The following is a 21,000-nucleotide window of genomic DNA, read 5'->3' on the forward strand; positions in this document are numbered from 1 at the left end:
TATTGTATCTAAGGAGATTACAACAGTGCCCTTTGTCTTTTTTTTTTTTTTTTTTTTTTTTTGTAAGCCTTTCATCGAAAAGTTGAGAATTCAGAACTTTTGTATTAATACCCATTAACAGCAAATTCCAGACCAGGAGTTTGGATAGAGGTAGTTAAGTCCTGCTGATTATTTTCCCGGGTATACTGAGGCCATACTCCGCCTTCTGGCTTTGTATGCAAAAGATTTTCATACTAGTTTCCAACTGATGTTGAAAAATGGCTTTTTGGCTGTTGTATGGCTAAGGGTAAAATTACATTTTTTAACTTGTGGAAAGCTGTGTGATACTTTCGTTGGAAATTACAATACTCTTCTGGAATCTAACATTGGATAGATTAAGGAGGCAAAACTGAAAGAGAACCTGTGAATAAAATCTCTAGATTTTAGGATTGACCTGAAATGACAGTTCCTACATGAAAATATTAAAAGCCTTGTATGAAAAAAAAAAAAAAGCCTTGTATGTGCTTTTGCCTTAATTTATGTGTAATTAATTTACATAATTGTCACAAGGACATCAACATTTTCATTACTCTGATACTAGCTGTTTGCATTCAGGGAAACAACATCACATTTACTGAATTTTGTATGGTCAGAAATCTGTTTAAATCAAAGGACAATTGACAACAAATTTGAGAGGGGCTTGGAAAACACATACCAGGAATGGATTCTATCAACTATGTAACGGCATCTGACTCAGCTGTGGAAATTGAGAATCAAAGGTAAGTGCTTTCTTTTTTTTAAATAACAATCACCAGATTTTTCTGGAAAAGAGACTAGATGGTAATTTTACTGTATTTGAATTACCGGGAAAGCATAAATCATTGTAGATAATGAGTGGTGGTAATGGTAATTTTCATGCGTTAGAACAGAAAAGGAAAACCTGGTGTGCACAGGCCTTTGAAGTTTTTTTTTTTTTGAAGTTTTAACTTCAAACTTTACTTATAATTGTGGGACACATCGTTAACTCAGGGAAACAGGAGTATATTCTCCGGGCCAAACTGCTATCTTCCTCATTAAATCATCCTCATTTTATAAGAAGAAAATGGATGTCAGTAGGGAATCTTGTTTTAAAATCAACTTGTTCCTATATTCCACATTATCAGGGATGCTGGGCTTATGTATATGATGAGAGGTATCTAGTCCTAATTGTTGTTGATCTCACTGGGAAAACAAATGAGCATTTCTAGTATACTTCATCTTTCCGCTAGGATACTCTTGTTTTATTTAGAGGAGGCTTTGTCTTAGTTTAGCCTCTAGCAGTGAACAAGCCTGCCTTTGTGGAACTTACATAAAGGAAGATGATTTTTTGGCTAAGTGCTATGGCACGTGGCATTATGGGCCACTTGTGGTAGAGTGGTCAGAGCTAAGTGATTGGCTAGTACCGAGCCCATCTTTTAAAAAATTACTTTGAACATGTTTTTCTGCTTCCATTTGTAAAAGAAAAGTATATTACTGGTAATAAACAGTAATATGAGGGTACAATTAATCTTTCCCTGTTTTCTAGTGATAACTCTTCCTCTGGTAGCAGCTTATTTAAAACTCAGCGTGTTCCTATCCCACCTAAAAGGAGGCAAAGAAACCCTATTAGAAAATTTGTTCACACACCTGAAAGTACTCAAGCAAGAGATTCATCTAGTGACTCATCTATAGAGCCAAGACCATTGACTTTAAAAGCTATTTTTGAAAGATTCAAAAAAAAGAAACGTAAAAAGAGGAAATACAAGCCAACGGGAAGATCAAGGGGAAGACCAAAAGGAAGGAGAAACACTAGAAGCTCACAAATAAATAAGAAACAATTTAAAGACAAAGGACCTGGCTTCCCATTTTTAGAATCAGAAAATGGAAGAAAACCATTACCTTGGAGAAAAATTTTAACCTTTGAGGTGAGTCTTTATGTATGCTGATGCACATAGCTTAAAATGTTTCAAATGAGTTGTTGGTCGCTTTTAGAATTTAGATGTACCTGGATCATACAGTCTTCAACTTTTATAATACTTCTCTATACTGCCGCTTAAATGCCATCCCCCTCCTTCAGCTCAAAGTTCACTTGGACTTCTGGGTGGAATCTTACACTGGTAACACTGGGTGAATGTACCTGTATATGAAGTGCTCTAAGGCTGATTTTATACCTTGATCTTATCCTGTCAGGGCTGTAAACACCATTCCTAAAACTCAAATGCCCAGTTGTTTTATAGTAACCGAAGTGAAACCCACACCTACCTTTCATGTTCAGTGGCTTTAGGATTTCATTTTGTTCAGATATTTCAATTTCTGACAGAATTACCAGACAAATAACGCCAGTACTTAGCAGTAGACTCTGAAATATTTGAGATAAGTGATTGCATAATTTGTAGTCACTTGTTCTAGAATCTGATTTATTGGAAAGGATTAATACTCATTAACCTCTTTATGTTTTAAGGTGATTAAAATAGTTCTCTGCATTAAAAAATGTCTTAAGTAATGCCCAAACGATACAAGATTTATGCTTGTTTTTCTTGGTACTAACTTTGATAACTTGCTAGGTAGAACAGTGAATTGATACACGTGATCTCCATATAGCAGAGTAGTTAAATCAAGATCACTAAGGACCTTGTTATGGGGATCCTTGTCATTGAGGAACATAGGCATTTGCTGAGTGGAAGAAATTTTTTTTAAGTCCTTGACTTAAAATATGGTGTTTTTGGTACATAGCAAGCAGTGGCAAGAGGATTTTTTAACTACCTTGAAAAACTGAAGTATGAATACCATCTCAAGGAATCCTTGAAACAAATGAATGTTGGTGAAGATTTAGAAAAAGAAGACTTTGATAGTCGTAGATACAGATACTTGGATGATGATGGATCTATCTCTCCTATTGAAGAGTCAGCGTAAGTTCTATCATGGATTGGAATAATTTTGGACATAGGTTTTATAAGATTAAGTGCTTTTAAATTTTAATGTTGCTCCATATGCTATCAGTTTGTTTAGACTTTGATTTAATAGTAATGTGAACACAGATAAAATACTAATAGACTTAACTGGTATTGCTGTTTCAGTTGTATGTCATGACAGTATACTACTCATTGGGTTATAAAAGATTTGTCATCTGAGTGATACACTTTTTTTTAACTATTGGAGTATAATTGCTTTACAATGGTATGTTAGTTTCTGCTTTATAACAAAGTTGAATCAGTTATATATATACATTGAGTGATATGCTTTTAATATTGCAGAGCAGAGGAGGAGATTGCAACAAATCTTGAACATGATGAATGTGATATTAAATTGGTGGTAAGTGACAATTTTATCCCACTTCATTTTGGGAGGACAGCTGTTGACAAAGGGAGAATTTTATCCTGTTGTGTTACTATCTGTATTTAAGTTTTGAAAGGTTCAATGCCCTTGGTGTAGGAAATGCAAGAATAAAAATAAGAATTTTATGGATAATTGCTGAGAACATGAATTATCAATACTATATCAGTAAAAACAATACTATTGTAAGTTTTCATGTGTGGTGTTGATACTAGGATATCAGATGAGAAAAGCAGCAGAAGTTAATTTGAATTTTTAACATCCAGATGTAGTATCCAGGTTATTTTAAGTAACCTAGAGTTTAGTTATATGTAATTACTAACGCGGTAAAGTTTCAAGTTATTGCTTAGTATTGTTATTTCTTATGCAGGAGGATAATTATTTCATAATAAGCTCTGAAATACCAAAGAAGAAGAATGTATATTTGGAACAAGAGGAATATACTGAAGAAGCTGCATTGCCTAAAAAGACAGCATCAAAATCCAAAAAACACTGGACAGAGGACAGAATGGCCTGAAAATAGATAGGATTATGACTACCAGACAAGGTAAACAGAATAGAGAAAAAGGAACTTTATAGAAAGAAAAGATGATGAATGTGAATACATATGCTAGCCTTATGATAAAAAAGAACCTTGTAAGAAAACAAAAAGAATAAACAAATTTATAAAACTCCTGAAGTAGTAATTATAAGAAAAATAATTAAAACAGTGAGATTATGTAGAAAAAACATTGAGGCTGTTACAGCAGATATAATCACTTCCCCAAAAAATAAACGACATCCTACTGTTTTTGCATATGGTGGTGTATTTCTGGGTAAGAGAACTTAAAGGTGCCATTTGAGCTTTGAATCAAAGAAATAAGATTGTAATCCTGAAAAGAAAATCTTAGTTGCAATAACCACTAATGATTGACAGCAATAACCACTAATGATATTCTCCTTAGAGTACCTGGCAACTCCATTTTTATTTTTTTCAGAGAAATTTAGTGTGAAATGCCTATTAATGTAATAAGAACTTAATATTTTCCTTTCCTAACTACCTATAATCATTTTCATCACCACTGTATGTTGCAGATTATGCCACTCTATATACTTCATTTTACCATAGCACTTGTGTTTGTTTTTGTTTAATTTGTGGACAAAGACTTCTAGACAGGTGCACAAATAAATCCTCTTTTGCAACCCAGAGCTCATTGTTCAGTATGAGTTTTGATACAGATAAGAAGGAACATGATACCTAAGAGAGTCAGGTGATGGGGGTGTATTGATAAACATAAAGATTGCTTACAGGACTATAGAGCTGATAATTTCCCTCATATCTTAAGCTTTTAAATTATCAGCTGTAATGATTTAGTACTCTAATTTTAACGTTGACATGAAACAAAGATGGCTTCTCTTTTTAGGCTTTTATCTTGATCAGAGTGTCTGGATAAATTAAAAAGGTATGTCTTATGCTTTAGGTGAGTTTGGGTACAATTTGTGTAAATGTGATAAATTGTGAGAATTTAAAACCTCCATAGGTTTCATTATTGAAAGGCATTTTTGCCAATTTTAAATTTCTGTTCATAAGGTAATTTCAGAAAATGAATCTCAGGATTGACATGCTTTATAGTGACATTGTGCCAGTCTCACTTCGCTTGAATGAAAGGGTCCCAGAACTATAAATTAGGCAGTTATAGTCAGAATCTTGGATATTCCTGCTTCAAGCATACACAACATATTTTTAATCTCCCCGCACCCTTATACAATATATATATTTTTTATTTGTACGCGGGCCTCTCACTGTTGTGGCCTCTCTCCTGTTGTGGAGCACAGGCTCCGGACGCACAGGCTCAGTGGCCATGTCTCACGGGCCCAGCCGCTCCGCGGCATGTGGGATCTTCTCGGACTGGGGCACGAACCCGTGTCCCCTGCATCGGCAGGCGGACTCTCAACGACTGCGCCACCAGGGAAGCCCTATACAATATTTTTTAAAAGTTTATTGAAGTATAGTTGACCTACAATATTAGTTTCTGCTGTGCAACAGAGACTCAGTTATACATATATTTCTATTATGATTTATCACAGGATAGTGAATATAGTTCCCTGTGCTATGTAGTTAAGACCTTGTTTATCTGTACTTACGTATATAAGTAGTTTGCATCTGCTAATCCCAGACTCCCAGTCCATCCTTCCCCCACATCCCCCTCCTTGGCAACCACAAGTCTGTTCTCTATGTCTGAGGCTGTTTGTTTCATAGATGTGTTCATTTGTGTGGTTTTAGATTCCACAAAGAAGTGATATCCTATGGTATTTGTATTTCTATTTTTGATTTACTTTGCTTAGTATGATAATCTCTAGGTCCATCCATGTTGCTGCAGATGGCATTATTTCATGCTTTTTCATGGCCGAGTACTAATCCATTGTGTGTGTGTGTGTGTGTGTGTGTGTGTGTGTGTGTACCACATCTTTATCCGAGTAATAATCCACTCTGTGTGTGTGTGTACGTGTACGTACATACCACATCTTTATCCATCTCTTGATGGACATTTAGGTTGCTTCTGTGTCCTGGTTACTGTAAACAGCATTGCAATGCATGTATCCTCTCAAACCATGTTTTTCTCTGGATATATGCCCAGGAGTGGGATTGCTAGATCATATGGTAGCTCTATTTTCAGTTTGAGGAACTGCCGTACTGTTCTCCATACTGGCTGTACCAGTTTACATTCCCACCAACAGTGTAGGGGGGTGTTCCTTTTTCTCCAACACCCTCTCCAGCATGTATTTGTAGACTTTTTGATGATGGCCATTCTTACTGGTGTGAGGTAGTACTTCATTATATTTACATTTCTAATAATCAGTAATGATCATTTTTTCATGTGCCTATGTGTATGCTTTCTTTGGAGAAATGTCTGTTTAGGTCTTCTGCCAATTTTTTGATTGGGTGGTTTTTTTGTTATTGAATTGTACTATCCAGTAGTTTTATTTTTATTTTTTAAATTTTCTGGCCATGGTGCTACTCTTTATATACTTAATTACATGTGGACTGAACATGTTTACTAAACACGTCGTATGTTTTCAAGTTCTTCCTTCCCTTCAAATTTTGGTTTACCAAAATTTATGTTCTGCTATTAATTCACCCTCACGTGATGTGAAGAATCCCCAAATAACTTTTTTCTTGAAAACCTCATGGCCTAAATGAGATGAAATGTTGCTCCTAAAGATTATTTTATTTAATGTTATGCATGTTAATATGCTGAATGATTTAATTATAATTTTGATTTAATCTGACCTTTGTTATTTAGATTTGCAAAAGGGATATATTTTTCATACACTTGTTTGGCCAGTGCATTCTTTTATTTTTGGCTGCACCGAGTGGATTGCAGATCTTAGTTCCCAGACCAGGGATCGAACCCGTGTCACCTGCAGTGGAAGCATTGGAGTCCTGACGGCTGTACGCCAGGGAAGTCCCTACAGTGTTTTTAATGAATGCATAATCTAAAATGAGGTAGAAGATTTAAAAGTATAATGCTAGAAATGACTACACAGGACACAAAATTTCATGAATCTGAATGATATAAAGTTTAATTAAATACACCCAATTTGTCTTCAACGATTCCCCAATGGTCAGAACATCAGCCACATTAACATTTTTCTGTATTTTTTTTTTTTTGGTATTTTTATAATTGATATCAACTAATGAGAAAATGCTTTATATAGTTCTTAAGGCAAAAATTCAGTCAAAGTAAAAATTTTGCAGTAATCTGGGAATTGCATAGGCAAAATACATTGCAGTAATGAAGTTCTTAAAATCAAGCTTAAATTTATATGTGGAACCCTTCCTTTGTTTGGTTCATGTATAATAGCTAATAAGTACTTTGCATATTTTTACCTGTTAATATAACGCTATCTTTTCTAAGCATTGTAAAAATATCTACCATGTGACTAATTCATGGGATGATTTCCTTAAATTTCTTAAAACATCCTTTGTGGTGTCTGTTACTGCACAGTTTTGAACTCATCTAAGAGACTGGAGCTCTTTCAAATAATTGTTCTCTTGTGGACTTGTTTATATTTTTTTAAAAGCAAGCAGTGGTTGAGGTCTATCCCGATGGGGCTTTTTCTGTAAACCTACATCGTTGGAAACGCCTCATAGATTAACTGTGTGGTTTCCTTTACTCATAGAACTACCTGTTAGATCTGTGGGAAAGAACTACAAGACAGAGCTGCCAAGTAAACTATGAAAAACCTAACGAACTTTTTATCTTAGGTATTGGCATATCCCAATGATCTGTACTGTTCTAGGGTGTGATGGCTTAGGTAAGTTTTAATCAGTGACAATGTAATTTGTGTGGGGGTAGTGGGGGGACCATTCCAGTTCAGATGATGAATTTAACCGTTCAACTGCTGAATGATACAGACATGAACTAAAACTTAATTCTGATAGAGCTGAGTATGCTTAATATCTAAATATTTTAAGTTATATATTGAGGTTTTAATTTTTAATCACATGAGTATGGTATCCATCTTTTATTTGATATTTTATTTGCAGGAGTGAATATGATTTGAACCTAATACATTTTTAGAGGTAAGTGGAATATTTAATTTCTATTCAAATTAAGGATTCAGAAGTTCTGAAAAGAATGTAAATTTTGAGTATAGCATTCCATTACTGTTGTGATTGCTAGTTAATTAGGTATAAAACAATTATCAGGATTTTGGCCAAAAATACTGCTGTAATTGTGTTTACAGAATTGGAAAATGAAGAGACAGCACTGACACGTAAATATTTATAATCGGATAGTTTCCTGTGTAAGTTCTATAGGTATAGAGAGGGTAAAGGTAGCAATGGCTAGGTTTATAGTTTAAAATGGAGTTAATGTAGTTGTCTCATTGGAATGACAAATAAACATGTTATAAGAACTTAAATTTTTAGAGATGTGTGAAGATATTTCTCAGATACTAACATTACAAACTTGAGGTTGAGGGTTTTTTCTGGTTCAGTCATAATTGCACTGCATGGTATCTGCATTCAGCAGTTTGTTCCTGCTGAGTGTTCAAAGGACAGTGCAATATAAATTCAGTATTTGGCATCGTTGGTTTTCTTGGCTTTGTGCATGTTAGACCTGGTATTTCTACTGATACAGTATTCCTGTAGTTTCTCACACTGTTCAGTTTGACAGTCTTCAGTAGTAACTAATACTATTTTTCTAGGGTGTCAAATTCAGAACCAGGCAGATCCGTCTCCTGACCCTAAACATGTAAGGATTTCTATTTCTGTTGCTTCTAGTAGCTTTCCTTTCATTGATAGCATTGTTAGCAAAACAGCAAAACTTCTACACAAGTGCAGAAGTCTTTTGCACAGTGTATATACAAGCTTGAGAGAAATGTTTATAAAGCCTCATACAGTTGAAAATGGGCACTGTTGTTCACGGTGCCCGTAAATTGTTAATGTGGCTACATTGAGAACACAGGTTTTGCTTCCATCACTGTAATTTCATTGCGGTGGTGACAATGAGACCTGCAACATTTTTTTGCTAGGCTCATGAGTAAAAATTGGATATAACAAGGCTTTTCAGTATTAGAAAAGATGAAGGGATAAATAGCAACATACTTGCTATATTTAATTTCTAGGGTCCTAAAGTAAATCACTTGAGGAAATTGGATCCTAAAGATTACAGGTATGATTTTAATTTCATTTTTTCCCTTGTATTTAATGAAAAAGACTATGATGTTAAAAAGGCCATTAGTTGTTTTACTATGATGTCATGATGATGGGCAAAATGTTCAACTGCTCTGAATGGGCTGAATGAAAATAGCCTTTCTGAACATCCATCTTACATAAAGCTATGTTTTAAAACATGAAAGCTCTAAGATAAAAGTTGCCTGAAACATGCATGTTTGGAAACAATCAGCTAAATTTAGGTGTGAATGAAAATGGAACCTAATCAGTCCCAGTTGCCATCACAATCTTTTTCTGTAGGTGAAGAATTTTGAAGTGTGTCCATATTTGATTGGAGATCAAAGAAGCCTAACTAAAAGAATTGTGGTAAGTAATTATTTTTATTTTACCACACCAAAATTATTTGTCAGGCTTTAATGGTCATTACCAAGGCTTTTAGAATGCAGTTTCTCATTTGCTGTGGACATGACCATAAAAAAAGTTTTCCACTAGGTTTTATTTCTGCTACTTTGTAGCATTCAGCCTGTTGGGAACATTTTATTATGTACTTGTATTTCCATTGCCTAGGTCAGCACTGTTCCAGTATAAATAAGAACACAAGCCATTTTTTTCTAATTAGATTTTACAATACTGATACATGGGTAGTGACTATTATATTGAACAAGTGTGTGCCTAGATTGCTGGAGTTCTTTGTTTAATCCTGGGCTTTTAGTTTATTACATTACAGGTTGCCTGGTTACTAGAGGGGAGGCTGGCTTACATGAGCACCTCTGAAAATGGACCCTTATCTTTATATTTGTTATACAGGGCTGACTCACATGATAACTTCTTTTTGAAAGGTATGTACACATTAAAAATAATTTTATAGGTCATTTCAAAGAGGGCTGATGGGACCACATCCAGGAGCTCTTTACGCTGTGACCAAAGACTGAGTTCTCCACTGGATATAATAGTAACTTGATAGTGCTATGTTTTCCAGATGGAGATACAAGCTACTCATACCCATGATTAGTGATGTGGGAAAGTAAAAATAAATTTAAATATCTTCCAACTTTTACTCTCTTCTTTAGGGCTATTTTATCTTGAAGATTTATGAGTTTGGAGGAACTAAGATGATTGGCAGTGGAAAGAATCAGAATGTGTGAAATTCCTTAAAAATTTATTGACTTAAATAACTTTGTGTTACACATAATAAAAAAACCCTTTACTTTACACTTTGTGTGGGAAGTCAGCATATATTTTTGGCTCGAAGTTTCTCTAATGTTTTCTGTGGAGGGAATAATAACGTTTATCAGTTGTAGTTCTGAGGTGCCTTAGACATGAAAAATTGGCAGGGAGGGCAGTGGCTGCTCACCTTATGAAATTCTTTTGCCCTTGCTCTGTTTTGGGCATATGCGTCTTGCTTTGCTTTCTCTTCCTTTTGCTTTTTCACTTCAGGTAACTGATGGTATAATCTGCAAGAAATTTATATGGAATTAAAGACAGACACTTAAGCTATGTGAATTCATATATCTTCATATATCCACATACATACCTTAGAGCCCTTTGGTGCATATGGGCTTGTGCAGTCTTTCTGTCTTCAGGAAGAGACACTCTAACCTTGTTCACACCCTTTAGGTGACTGACAAATGAACCTGAGCGGAGAACAAATCATTTAATATATATGTAATGCCAGATTCTCTTTGAAAACTGATGTGGAGAGTATACCTGTGGGTTTCTCCTTTACTATTTTGGTTTGAGAACTTCCAGAGACACGAATTTTATTCCTTATTTCTTTCTGTCTCTGTGAGGATCTCTCCATAAATGCTTTTTTTCTTTTCATAAATGCTTCTTGTAAGCTCCCTGGAGTAGCTGTAAACTTTGAAAGGGTTTCTGTTTAAAAAAAAAAAAAAATCGAGGCTATATGTCAGCAATATACAAATGTGTGGGGTTTCTGCTCAAGTAGGGGGAACCCCACTGGCTCCTGGGCTCTAATCTGATGCCCAGGGCATACATACCTGCACACACAGCTGGTTTCTCCACAGGATGTTCTGATGCAGCTGGACAATCTGAGTTTTGTGTTTCTGATAGAAGAGGCAGAAATTCACTCACCTAATTGTGAGAAAGTCACAGACTTTACCACTTTACCTCACTGTACAGATTCACAGCAAAGGTTCTAAACTTTACCCATTCTAAACCCTAGGTCTTTTGGAACTGCCTTTCTAGAAAGTTCAATTGTCAGCTTGTTCACTGTGAGCACATTCATACACGATTCTAATGTAAGAAATGCCAATGTAGAAAGCTAAGTAAAACTATCCTTTTCTATTCCCTAATCCTCAACTATGGGTTGCTGTATAAAATGAGAGCTATGAATTTACCTGAAAACAGCTCTTTGCCTCATTTTCTCTCTTTTCTTCTAGAGTTAAGTTTGCAAAATCCATTTCAGCAATACTGATATCACTGTTGCTTATCAACGTAAGTTCTGGTTCTTCCATTATACCATGGCCACATTCTGTCTCCTGTACAGTAAAATTAAAAGGGAAACAATATTCAAAAATCATAGCCTCAGAAACACTCAGAATGTGAAAAATATGTTCATTATGGAAGAACAACAACAGGTTCTTCAACTAAGGATAATGGAGAAGACAAACTACTCCGTGGGTTACAGAGCCAAGTGCCTGCTGACTGGGGGCTGTGCAGAACTGCAGTGTGTGTATCCCCTACCTATCTGAATGGCTGTTGGGCTGCAGCTGATTGCTGTATTGCTTCTGTTTTATGGTTTAGTTCTTGGGCTGCGAGGCGTGTGGGATCCTAGCTCCCTGACCAGAGATGGAACTCACACCCCCTGCACTGGAAGGCGAAGTCTCAACCACTGGACCACCAGGGAAGTCCCTAGACCACACTTTATTAAGGAAAAACCCTTTCAATACTGAACAAGAATTTACAAAAAAAAAACCAAAAAACCAAAAGCTGCCAAGTAAGCCACCTTATTTTTTGCTTATCTGTGGAGGGACCAATAGTACTAGAAGGTAAGCTGAAACCAAGGAGATTAATCCAGTGCAGCACACAATGCAGTTCAACACTTATGTGCTGAAGCACAGGCTGAGCCGCCATTTTTCAGGAAAGCTGGAGAAAAATGCGAACTGGGAAGATCTGTAAAATTCAGAGGAAGGTCAAATTTTAAAAATTTGCTTTCTCATTTCATTGGAGATTTCCAACGATTATGAGATTGACTATACCTCATATAGTAGCTCTGTTGCATCTCTTGCAATTTTGTTTAAAAAGTCCGAAAATGAAAACAAAAGTTACATACAACACAGATTTCACTTACCCAGATTGGAATAGAGTTCTGTAATGAAAACGATCCAGAACTTACAAAGAGCTCTGACTCTGCTTGTTGAGTTTGGTTTCCTATGATTGATGGAGTTTCTGCAGTAGTTGAATCCTCAAGACATTTTTCATTCTGAACAGTGACTGAATATGGTGTCTGAATTGAAGTTCTTACGCATAATTGTGGATTTATATTTAAAACGCCACAGGTTTCTTTATCATCAGTGAGCCCTTGACCTTGTGACACTGTACCAACTCCTCTTTCTGACAGTTCTTCAAAGCCCAGTCTGTCTTTTACTGAGCACTCACTAGAGGCAGAACCACATGGAGTGCTATGCTGTAGATTTAACTGATGAAATACATTAGCCTCACCAGATGAACTGAAGACTGAACTTTGCAAATTTCCTTCAGAGAGCTGGAAATGAACACTTTTTTGCTTGTTCTGTAATATTTCATTCTGTTCAGAGGAAGAGTATTGATTTTCTGCCCCTTGGGAAGAATCTCTTGCTTCAATGCTGCTAAAAATACTTGGTAAGTCAGCATGCTGGCTTCCTTGTGAAGAAAATTCTGGCAGAAGTTGTTGAAAAGATTGTTCAGACCCTATAAGAAATCAGTTGATCATAATTATATGTTGTAAAACCTTCGATAGAGATAGTCTCTCACAGTTGCTGAGAACATTGCAAATAATAAAGTCAGGTTACTTAAAATTTTAGGAATGAAAACTGCTATACACAGACGTGAATAGAAAGTTAAAGGATGTCACAGCGATTTTCGAATAACTACTGCTCACACCATGTATTTTCTCCTATAATAGTTAACAAAGGAACTATGACTATTAAACACGAGGGCTTTCCCCCCCATAACAGAATACTGACTTTATAACAGAAAGACTTAAACATGCATGTGCATCTCGTATATGTTGTGATGTGTGCATATATATAAAATTTGTATAAAAAGTTTTAGAAGGATACTTAAACTGATAACTAAGAGTTGAGGTAGGGAAGTTGAGCAAGAGGCAGCACTTTTTATTTTATCAAAATAAAATGCAAACACCATATATTACTTCTGTTATTTAAATAAATATACAGAGAAACTGGTGAGTGGAGACAAACCAAGAGCTACTAGGTACAATTTCCAAGGAAAATTGATATAAACAACCATGAAAAACTATTGAGCTTTATTTAACTTTTTTGAACTTCTACATACCTTCAGTAACATTTTCTGTAGCAAAACTCTGAGCTTCCTCACGAGCCCAGTTAGGGTCAGGCTGCTGGTTCACGCTGGTGTTAAGAGAAGAATGCAGGCTGGTCCTCAGTGCTGTAAAAGAAGCTGTACTTTTGGGTGACAGACTAGAACGGAGGCTTTCACAGGAGGAATGCGACCTCTGATGGAAGACAACCGGGAAAGGCTGAAATATTAGTATTTACTATGTTGAATCAATCTTTTATGTTTCTTTGATATTATTCTTAATTACCACTTTACTACCACATAAACCACTTGCTTATTCAAACCCAATTCTTTCACTTTAGTAAATATGAAACAGACTTTGTTTAGAAAACAAATTGTGAATTAACAAGACAGAGTTCAGAGTATGTTCAGAATATATCCAGAATATATAATTTTCTGATAAGCAGGAAATACGCAGAGCTGCCTGGAAATAGAAAGACCCAGGTTTGAATCTTAGCTCCTTTATTGTATAGGAAGAGACTTTAAATTTTGCAAAATTCTGTTTACTTGACTGTTTAAGACTGAATTCCATTGAAGTAACCCCACCCCCCGAAACCCTGAAGACAAGTTTTTTTTGTTTTTTTGGGTTTTTTTGCGGGCCTCTCACTGTTGTGACCTCTCCCGTGGCGGAGCACAGGCTCCGGATGTGCAGGCTCAGCGGCCATGGCTCACGGGCCCAGCCGCTCCGCGGCACGTGGGATCCTCCCGGACCGGGGCCCGAACCTGTGTCCCCTGCATCGGCAGGTGGACTCTCAACCACTGTGCCAGCAGGGAAGCCCGACAAGTTTTTATGGGTCATCATAGCTGGAGATAAAACTATTGGGACAGAATTTTCATGCACCTGTTTTCAATCTTGGTTCTGCATTATAATCACTGTATCTGCCCATTCCTAGGGATTCTAATTGGTCTGAGGTACAGTCTGGGCACTGGTATCTAAAAGCTTATCAGATGATTTTAATTGGCAGCCAAGGCTAAGAAGCATTGTTCTGTTCTAACAGAAGAAAAGACAGTTTTTGGAAATTCACTGCAAAGAAGCATCTACTTTATTATACCTGGTAAAAGTCTTTGCTGTCTTGAGAAATCCCAGAGAAAGATGATGACGAGTCAAAATCTAGATGTGGTTCTAAGGGTTTAAACAGCTGACGATGCAAATTTGGAAAACTCTGCTCCAGTTCTGGAAAGTCGAAGTCAACTGTTGGAATTTTAAGGAAAAAGGACACATTTTAAAAATGAAGCCTAGAAAAGTAGTACTAAGAACATACTCATAAAGGTTATTTTAAGATAACTCCAATTTAACAAAATTACTTGCATTTTTTTCATTACCAGCAGGTGCTTTCAAATTAAGTCCTGCCATTATCTCTCATGTACAAAAGGGGTGGGTGGTGGCAGTGGTTTGACCAGAACCTTTGACAAATGCAAGTTTCCATTTCTACTAGCCTCAAGGTCTTTATGGGGTTAGTTAGGAGTAAGATGCCATCATGGTCACTGCTTTGTTACAATAAGCTTTGTTATTCTCAATTACTTCATTTCAGGATCAATGATTTGAAAAAAAGAAGAAAAGCTCACTGTACCGAGTGTTGCCGCACGCCAGACACTGCAATTTATGTGCATTATCCCAAACACCCCTCCTTCCACTGGAGACGAAAGAGTAAGCTGCCTGTGGTTTCACAGTTAGGAAATGGTCAAGAGGTCTGATTTCTGAGTTCTTGTGCTCAGTATTGGCAATACTGAGCTACTGTAGTTAACTTTGCAAAGGTGAAGGAAGATCTGATCATCTCTTCTACACTGTCTCAGTCAGTCTGTTTCCAAAGCCCCTCTCTCACTAAGTGCCCTCCTCAGCGTTTTCCATGTTATAACTGCTACAGCAAGCCATCAAAACACAAAGCTCAAACAATCACTACTTTCAACTAAAAAGGATGAAAGGTTAAAAGTTAAAAACACTTAGTTTACATGAAAGTATTTGTTCACAAATAATTTTACCCCACAAGTCTGTTTTCTCAGTCATCAAAATTGCTTCATTTATGTACTTGTCTATCATCTGCTGAATATGTGTCTGACCAGATGTAAATGTTTCCAATGCAGGTAAAAGAGGTTTAAGGGCGTCCTGAGGATCCTGTCTTTGATAAATAACTTGTGTTGAAGGAACTACAGAACTTAAAACATTTGTTTCCTCTTCTTTACTAGTGGGAGATTCTTGTTCCCTCTGGTCCACAAGCTCTGAAAACGACTCTGAAAATTGGGTTTAATGAAAATATTTAGTGTCTGGGTACTTCCTTTGAGACAGATTTTAGCAGAGAGGCATAGCAATACACATCGACAAGGAATCAGTGCAGCCAAGAAACGTGCTCCGTAGATTCCCACCAACATTAGCAGACCCTCCTCAACGTGCTACTGGAGATCGGCAGAGTGTCTCTGCGTCTGCAGCCCCGTGACTTCAATCACGATTAGAATGTCATACTGTCCAGTATTCTAAAGGCATGATTACTTTTGAGATTTAAAGAACAATCCCTCTCAGCACCTTGTGAAAAGCAATGTTGGCTCTCACCGCTGTACTGCAGTGCAACTGGTGCTTCTCTTTCAATTTATTTATAAACATTCTGATATTCTTACCTGTAAGGCTCAAATCTGTGTTTTCATAACTTAAAAAGCTCCCAGTAGAAACAGTTATTGAAGATAATGGCTCATGATAAATTTCTTGTGTTTCAGCCTAAAAATTAAGGAGAACATTAGGCCACAATGTAGGAAGTAATATCTAGAAAAAACCCAAATCACCAACATTAGCAGTTATTTATTCTGAGCTCAGATCAAGTGTAGAAACCTTCATAGTTATAAAGGTCCGTAGTAAAGCCTTTTTTCATCATTGCTCAGAACTGATCAGCCTTTCATACACACACCCCCAGCCCACTCACTCCCCCATCAATAAGTCCTCAGTTATCCACTGTCACCTTTACACACACACACACACACACACACACACACCCCTTATTGTTTTAAATTCTTTTGCTTCTCAGAACTATAGAGATCATGCATCAGGTAGACTAAGAGGTCTTCTGATGCTCAGATTTGGCTGTTTTCATCACTGATCCACTCCAGTAAGAGCAGATCTCAGAGAACATGGACTTTAATATTCCACAACTTCTGTAAACTAAAAAGACAATATGAAGCCAAGCAACTCTAACAATGCAGTACACATCAAGACATGACTAACCTTATCATCTGGCTTCACATTTGGACCCATGTACGTATGGTCTTCTTCCTCCGCAGCGTGACTTAATACTGCATGACTCTCAACCACAGCCTCACTGACCTTGACTAAAATGAGGAAGGAGGGGGAAGGTCTGGATTATGACAAATCAAATTTTTAGCACCAGAAGGCATAATTTCCTGCTTTCCTACAATTTTCTTTCATATTTTGCTTTGTAGAGTTGCCTTATCTTAGACCAAAAAGAAAAAAAAAGAACTCATGTTATTATTCATTAAAAGCATTTAGGACTTCCCTGGTGGCGCAGTGGTTAAGAATCCACCTGCCAATGCAGGGGACACGGGTTCGTGCCCCGGTCCGGGAAGATACCACATGCTGCGGAGCAGCTGGGCCCATGAGCCATGGCCATTGAGCCTGCGCGTCCGGAGCCTGTGCTCCGCAACTGGAGAGGCCACAACAGTGAGAAGCCCGTGTACTGGAAAAAAAAAAAAAAATGACCTATCATCTCCTTATCCTGGCTAACATGAGTGACTGCTGCTTAATCAAGTACAGCTTTACTTAGCCTAACTCCATTATTCCTACCTCCTAGGGAAGAATTTTGTAGGTATCCAATAACAGGATCACCCTGGCTTCCTGATAATATCCAATACTAACAAGCAAAGCCCTATTTCAAAATACTTAAACCCTCCTCAAAATCACCTAATAAAGCCCAAATCTTATAGTAAGTCCCTTCTAATACCCTCTCACTAATTCATTGGCCTCATGGTTCCCCACGGTGTGCATTCTCCCTCACTACAAGTCAAAGCACCCAGCTTTCTTCAATTACATGTGTGTTCTTGGTAGTCTTTGGCTAGAGGACATTGACAGGTAGAATAAAAAGGAATGCAAGTATTCACTGGCTAAATCTAAAAAAATGGTAATGGTTTTTATTTTAAAATGTCAAAAACTACAATTCATTGGAAATTATATTTTGTAGTTATTTCAATCTCCAATTAAAAAAGGAGAAGCTAAAGTCAATTTTTCTATAAACCCTCAAAAAGAAAATAGACCTTGCTCATCTCTCATTGTATTAAACTCTAGATACAACTAAGATAACAATTATCCAAGTATATGTGACAGCTAAAATAAAATCTGGTTAGAAAAGGCAACTACTTAAAAGGTGCTTTAGAACTAATGAAGCAGTACTGGAACTATGCTTTGCAGGGTCAATATTATACATATAAAATAGCTTGTTATAAAATATGCACAAATTCAAAAGCGAGAAAATTAACATCAGTTGTCTGGGTGGCAGAATTAAGTGATTTAAAGTTTTTTTCCTTGTAATTGTTCCTTAATACTTTCCAAATATTTAAAACTAAACATAAAACAGCTCGTTTAGAATGCCACAGATAGAATTTTTAAAAGATAATACTCAGTAGTATTTAATTAAATGTGGATTGTTACAAATAGGCTTAAACACAAAATGTGTAGAGTTTGCCAACTGTAAAAACCTCATACCCTTACATACCTCCTACTAACATTTACTTATTTAGTGAAACAATTTAAAAGGGTAATTAATTATTCTCTAAATAAACTTCACTTCCCTCATTCAACTTTTTGTGTACAGAAATAATATAGGCTTCTTATGGAAAAAAAATTTCACATTATGTAAACATATGAAATAGAAGTGTGAAACCCAACCTCCAACAAAGATTAACCCATACCTAAACTTTGGTGATTCTTATTCCAGACAGTTTTCAAATGCATGAACACAGACTTTTCTCCCCTCATTTTTAACACTTTCACAAAACTGCAGTTTCACTCAAGTTATTTACCATTTTTCGTTACAAATAATACTACAATAACTATCTTTTGTCCACATATTCTTATGCACAGCAATTCCAGTTTCAACTTTTTTCTCTCTCACCTGCTTTATGAGAGTCATCACTACAGATGCTCTCCTGGGCAACTGGGTGAAGATGACCAAATGGATCACAGTCCAGGGGGCTCCCAAGAAAACTCTGTTCTCGGCTTACTGAGACCCTCAGTGGGTCTCTGTCTTCATAAAAGTCTGGTTTACCTGGGAGGGAAAAAAAATTGACTCACTGGATTTCCACTTACGTTTCTAGTTAAAACTAAAATGGCAATTTAGATTATGGGTAAAAACCTAAAGTCTTAAAGACTTAATCAGTGTAGCAAGAAAATAGTAACTGCTTGACTTTCACACAGCCTTTAATTATTTCACTTCAATTTTACTAAGTTTTTAACGAAACTCCTACTTCCTAATGATAGAAAATGCTTCAGTACCGACTAATCACAGGAAAAATGCCTGGAAAAATTATTAACCATTAAGTTTTATAAGGAATAATATATATTCATAACATAAAGTTCAAAAACAGCTACAGCTAATCTGTGGTATTAGAGATCAAGATAGGGGTTTACCCTGGGGAGAAGAGGAGGAAGAGTAATTGCAAGAGTATGAGGAAAGGGTTTATGTAGTTCTCTAACATTCCAGTTCCTGACCTGGATGGTGTTTACCTGAGGGTGATTATCAAAGTAATAATCACTGAAATAAACACTTATGACTGAAATAAACACTCATGAAACAAACAAAGGAGTGGGAGACACTCAGAAGTAGAAGCTAATTTACTGTGCAGAGCCCCAGAAAAACTTGGGAATTAAAGGCAAGAGGTATTACAAAAGGAAGGTGTGAATCAGGGAACTGAAAACAGGAGAATGTTTAAAAGCATGTACATGGAAAAGATCCCTCCCATCACCTGAGATTCCTATCTCTCAACATCATCCCCAGAGAAGACTAAAGGTTTATCCTCTAGAGAAACTGAATCCTATACACTCTGCAATCAAATTTATAGCAGACTCTCAAACTGGTAAAGTGTCAAAGGATTACCTTTCTAAGGGGAAAGGTGCAGTAGTTGACAGGATTTGAACCTGTGTGGGGAAACCCCAATGGATTTCTAGTCTATCGTCTTAACCACTTCGCCACAACTACATGAATCCAATACACTCTGAATTTAGGGGGATCAGGCACTGAAAGGGGCAAGGGTGGAGGGAAGAAAAAGAATGCCATAAGGAAATCAGAGGTATTAAAAGAAAGTTTGCACCCTCGACTCAGATCCCCCCAGGTCTGGCTCCATAAGAGCAACAGCCAGGCTTGTATCAAACTTGGAGGATCTTTCTTTGAAGAAACTAAACTGTAAATTGCTCAGGGAAAAGAACCACAGCTACTAAGCTGAGGATCCTCAAGGAAAAGCCACATTTTCCAGTGAAATCCAGAAGTAAATAAGGTCCCCACGTATAGAATTTCCAATTAGCCATTCAGTGTTCCGCTCAAATATGCAAGATATTAGAGAAAAGCCTCTAAAATTTCAGACAGAAAAAAAAAAGGAAGAACCCAGACAAACAGAGAAAATACAGGACCCCAAACAAGCAAAAACCTATAAATATTCAAAGTAGGCAGTATTTTGCATCCATGAAACAAGAGCAGGATGCTACAAAAAGAAAATACCAGAAAGGAGGGCAAGCTTTTAGAAACTATACTTTGAGAGCCAAATAAAAATTCCTAAGAAATGTTAGAAGAAAAAGCTGAGAAAATTCTCCCAGAAAGTAAAGCCTAAAGAAATGAGACTATAGGGAAGAAATAAGACTACAGGGACTTCCCTAGCGGTCCAGTGGGTAGGACTCCATGCTCCCAATACAGGGGGTCTGGGTTAGATCTCTGATCAGGGAACTAGATCCTGCATGCATGCCACAACTAAGAGTTCGCATGCTGCAACTAAGGAGTCCACATGCCACAACTAAAAAATAAAAGATTAAGACCCGGTGAAGCCAAAAAAAAAAAAAGTAGAATACAGAGAAGAAAATTGGAATATTATAGCTGTGTTTCTCAATATTAACTTTATCATCACCCACCTAAGGAGCCCTTTCAAGACTTTTTTCCTAATTGCCTCCTAACTCCATGAAACTTAGTAACTATATATACTGTGTATCTTTTTTTTTTAATACTGTATATCTTTTTATGTACATTTGTGCTTTGGTACATAAAGAGTAAGACTTTTTCATCTCCCTGAGAAGCAATTTTCATCCCCTTTGGGGAAAATAATAACCTTGTTAAGAATGTATCATCCAATATTGCACTAAAAGATGTTCTCACAAACAGAGAAAATGATGTGATCTCAAATTATTTTAGCAGTGTTTAATATTTGGCTTAATTTTTGCTAAAATCCATTGCCAACTACAGAAGTAAATACAAGAAGAAACACCTAGGAGACTT

At 36.6% G+C, this 21,000-nt stretch overlaps 2 protein-coding genes and 11 non-coding genes across 19 annotated transcripts in view; 9 read left to right on the forward strand and 4 right to left on the reverse strand.

Moving 5' to 3' along the window:
- The first annotated feature begins 618 nt into the window (after window positions 1–618).
- Window positions 619–10,204, forward strand: TAF1D (TATA-box binding protein associated factor, RNA polymerase I subunit D). Its single transcript, XM_032640117.1, is given in 13 exon segments — window positions 619–758; window positions 1,544–1,922; window positions 2,731–2,906; window positions 3,252–3,309; window positions 3,701–3,817; window positions 3,820–3,877; window positions 7,580–7,629; window positions 7,862–7,897; window positions 8,524–8,570; window positions 8,944–8,990; window positions 9,293–9,358; window positions 9,800–9,831; window positions 10,063–10,204. Coding segments are annotated over 7 exon segments (867 nt in total). The 5' UTR covers window positions 619–699; the 3' UTR covers window positions 7,600–7,629; window positions 7,862–7,897; window positions 8,524–8,570; window positions 8,944–8,990; window positions 9,293–9,358; window positions 9,800–9,831; window positions 10,063–10,204.
- On the forward strand, window positions 4,437–4,563 carry LOC116758888. The gene has a single exon (XR_004351274.1). It is a non-coding gene; the product is annotated as a small nucleolar RNA SNORA40 (small nucleolar RNA).
- LOC116758882 lies at window positions 7,405–7,535 on the forward strand. Its single transcript, XR_004351269.1, has one exon. It is a non-coding gene; the product is annotated as a small nucleolar RNA SNORA18 (small nucleolar RNA).
- On the forward strand, window positions 7,687–7,758 carry LOC116758894. The gene has a single exon (XR_004351278.1). It is a non-coding gene; the product is annotated as a small nucleolar RNA SNORD5 (small nucleolar RNA).
- On the forward strand, window positions 8,321–8,458 carry LOC116758872. Its single transcript, XR_004351260.1, has one exon. It is a non-coding gene; the product is annotated as a small nucleolar RNA SNORA8 (small nucleolar RNA).
- LOC116758876 lies at window positions 8,707–8,841 on the forward strand. The gene has a single exon (XR_004351264.1). It is a non-coding gene; the product is annotated as a small nucleolar RNA SNORA1 (small nucleolar RNA).
- On the forward strand, window positions 9,071–9,143 carry LOC116758871. The gene has a single exon (XR_004351259.1). It is a non-coding gene; the product is annotated as a small nucleolar RNA Z40 (small nucleolar RNA).
- Window positions 9,410–9,530, forward strand: LOC116758881. Its single transcript, XR_004351268.1, has one exon. It is a non-coding gene; the product is annotated as a small nucleolar RNA SNORA32 (small nucleolar RNA).
- Window positions 9,859–9,985, forward strand: LOC116758875. Its single transcript, XR_004351263.1, has one exon. It is a non-coding gene; the product is annotated as a small nucleolar RNA SNORA25 (small nucleolar RNA).
- CEP295 (centrosomal protein 295) overlaps window positions 10,135–21,000 on the reverse strand; it is a 46,729-nt gene continuing 35,863 nt past the window's right edge. For 4 of the 7 annotated variants that reach the window (XM_032640105.1, XM_032640106.1, XM_032640104.1 and 1 more), the window contains 13 exons: window positions 18,637–18,789; window positions 16,737–16,840; window positions 16,139–16,235; window positions 15,509–15,757; window positions 14,581–14,720; window positions 13,508–13,709; window positions 12,303–12,901; window positions 11,350–11,490; window positions 10,990–11,083; window positions 10,700–10,864; window positions 10,527–10,626; window positions 10,347–10,446; window positions 10,135–10,259 (listed from right to left, as the gene is read on the reverse strand). In XM_032640105.1, coding sequence (XP_032495996.1) covers window positions 10,221–10,259; window positions 10,347–10,446; window positions 10,527–10,626; window positions 10,700–10,864; window positions 10,990–11,083; window positions 11,350–11,490; window positions 12,303–12,901; window positions 13,508–13,709; window positions 14,581–14,720; window positions 15,509–15,757; window positions 16,139–16,235; window positions 16,737–16,840; window positions 18,637–18,789 — 2,183 coding nt within the window. In that variant the 3' untranslated portion in view covers window positions 10,135–10,220. Of the gene's footprint in view, window positions 10,865–10,989; window positions 11,084–11,349; window positions 11,491–12,302; window positions 12,902–13,507; window positions 13,710–14,576; window positions 15,758–16,138; window positions 16,236–16,736; window positions 16,841–18,636; window positions 18,790–21,000 lie in introns of those variants that run through there. The other 3 variants (XM_032640107.1, XM_032640109.1, XM_032640111.1) reach the window with 3 other exon arrangements.
- LOC116758884 lies at window positions 16,323–16,394 on the reverse strand. The gene has a single exon (XR_004351271.1). It is a non-coding gene; the product is annotated as a small nucleolar RNA U2-30 (small nucleolar RNA).
- On the reverse strand, window positions 16,534–16,613 carry LOC116758885. The gene has a single exon (XR_004351272.1). It is a non-coding gene; the product is annotated as a small nucleolar RNA U2-19 (small nucleolar RNA).
- TRNAS-AGA lies at window positions 19,638–19,719 on the reverse strand. Its single transcript has one exon. It is a non-coding gene; the product is annotated as a tRNA-Ser (tRNA).

Source organism: Phocoena sinus, chromosome 8 (assembly GCF_008692025.1).
Source record: "Phocoena sinus isolate mPhoSin1 chromosome 8, mPhoSin1.pri, whole genome shotgun sequence".
Lineage (NCBI taxonomy): Eukaryota > Metazoa > Chordata > Mammalia > Artiodactyla > Phocoenidae > Phocoena > Phocoena sinus.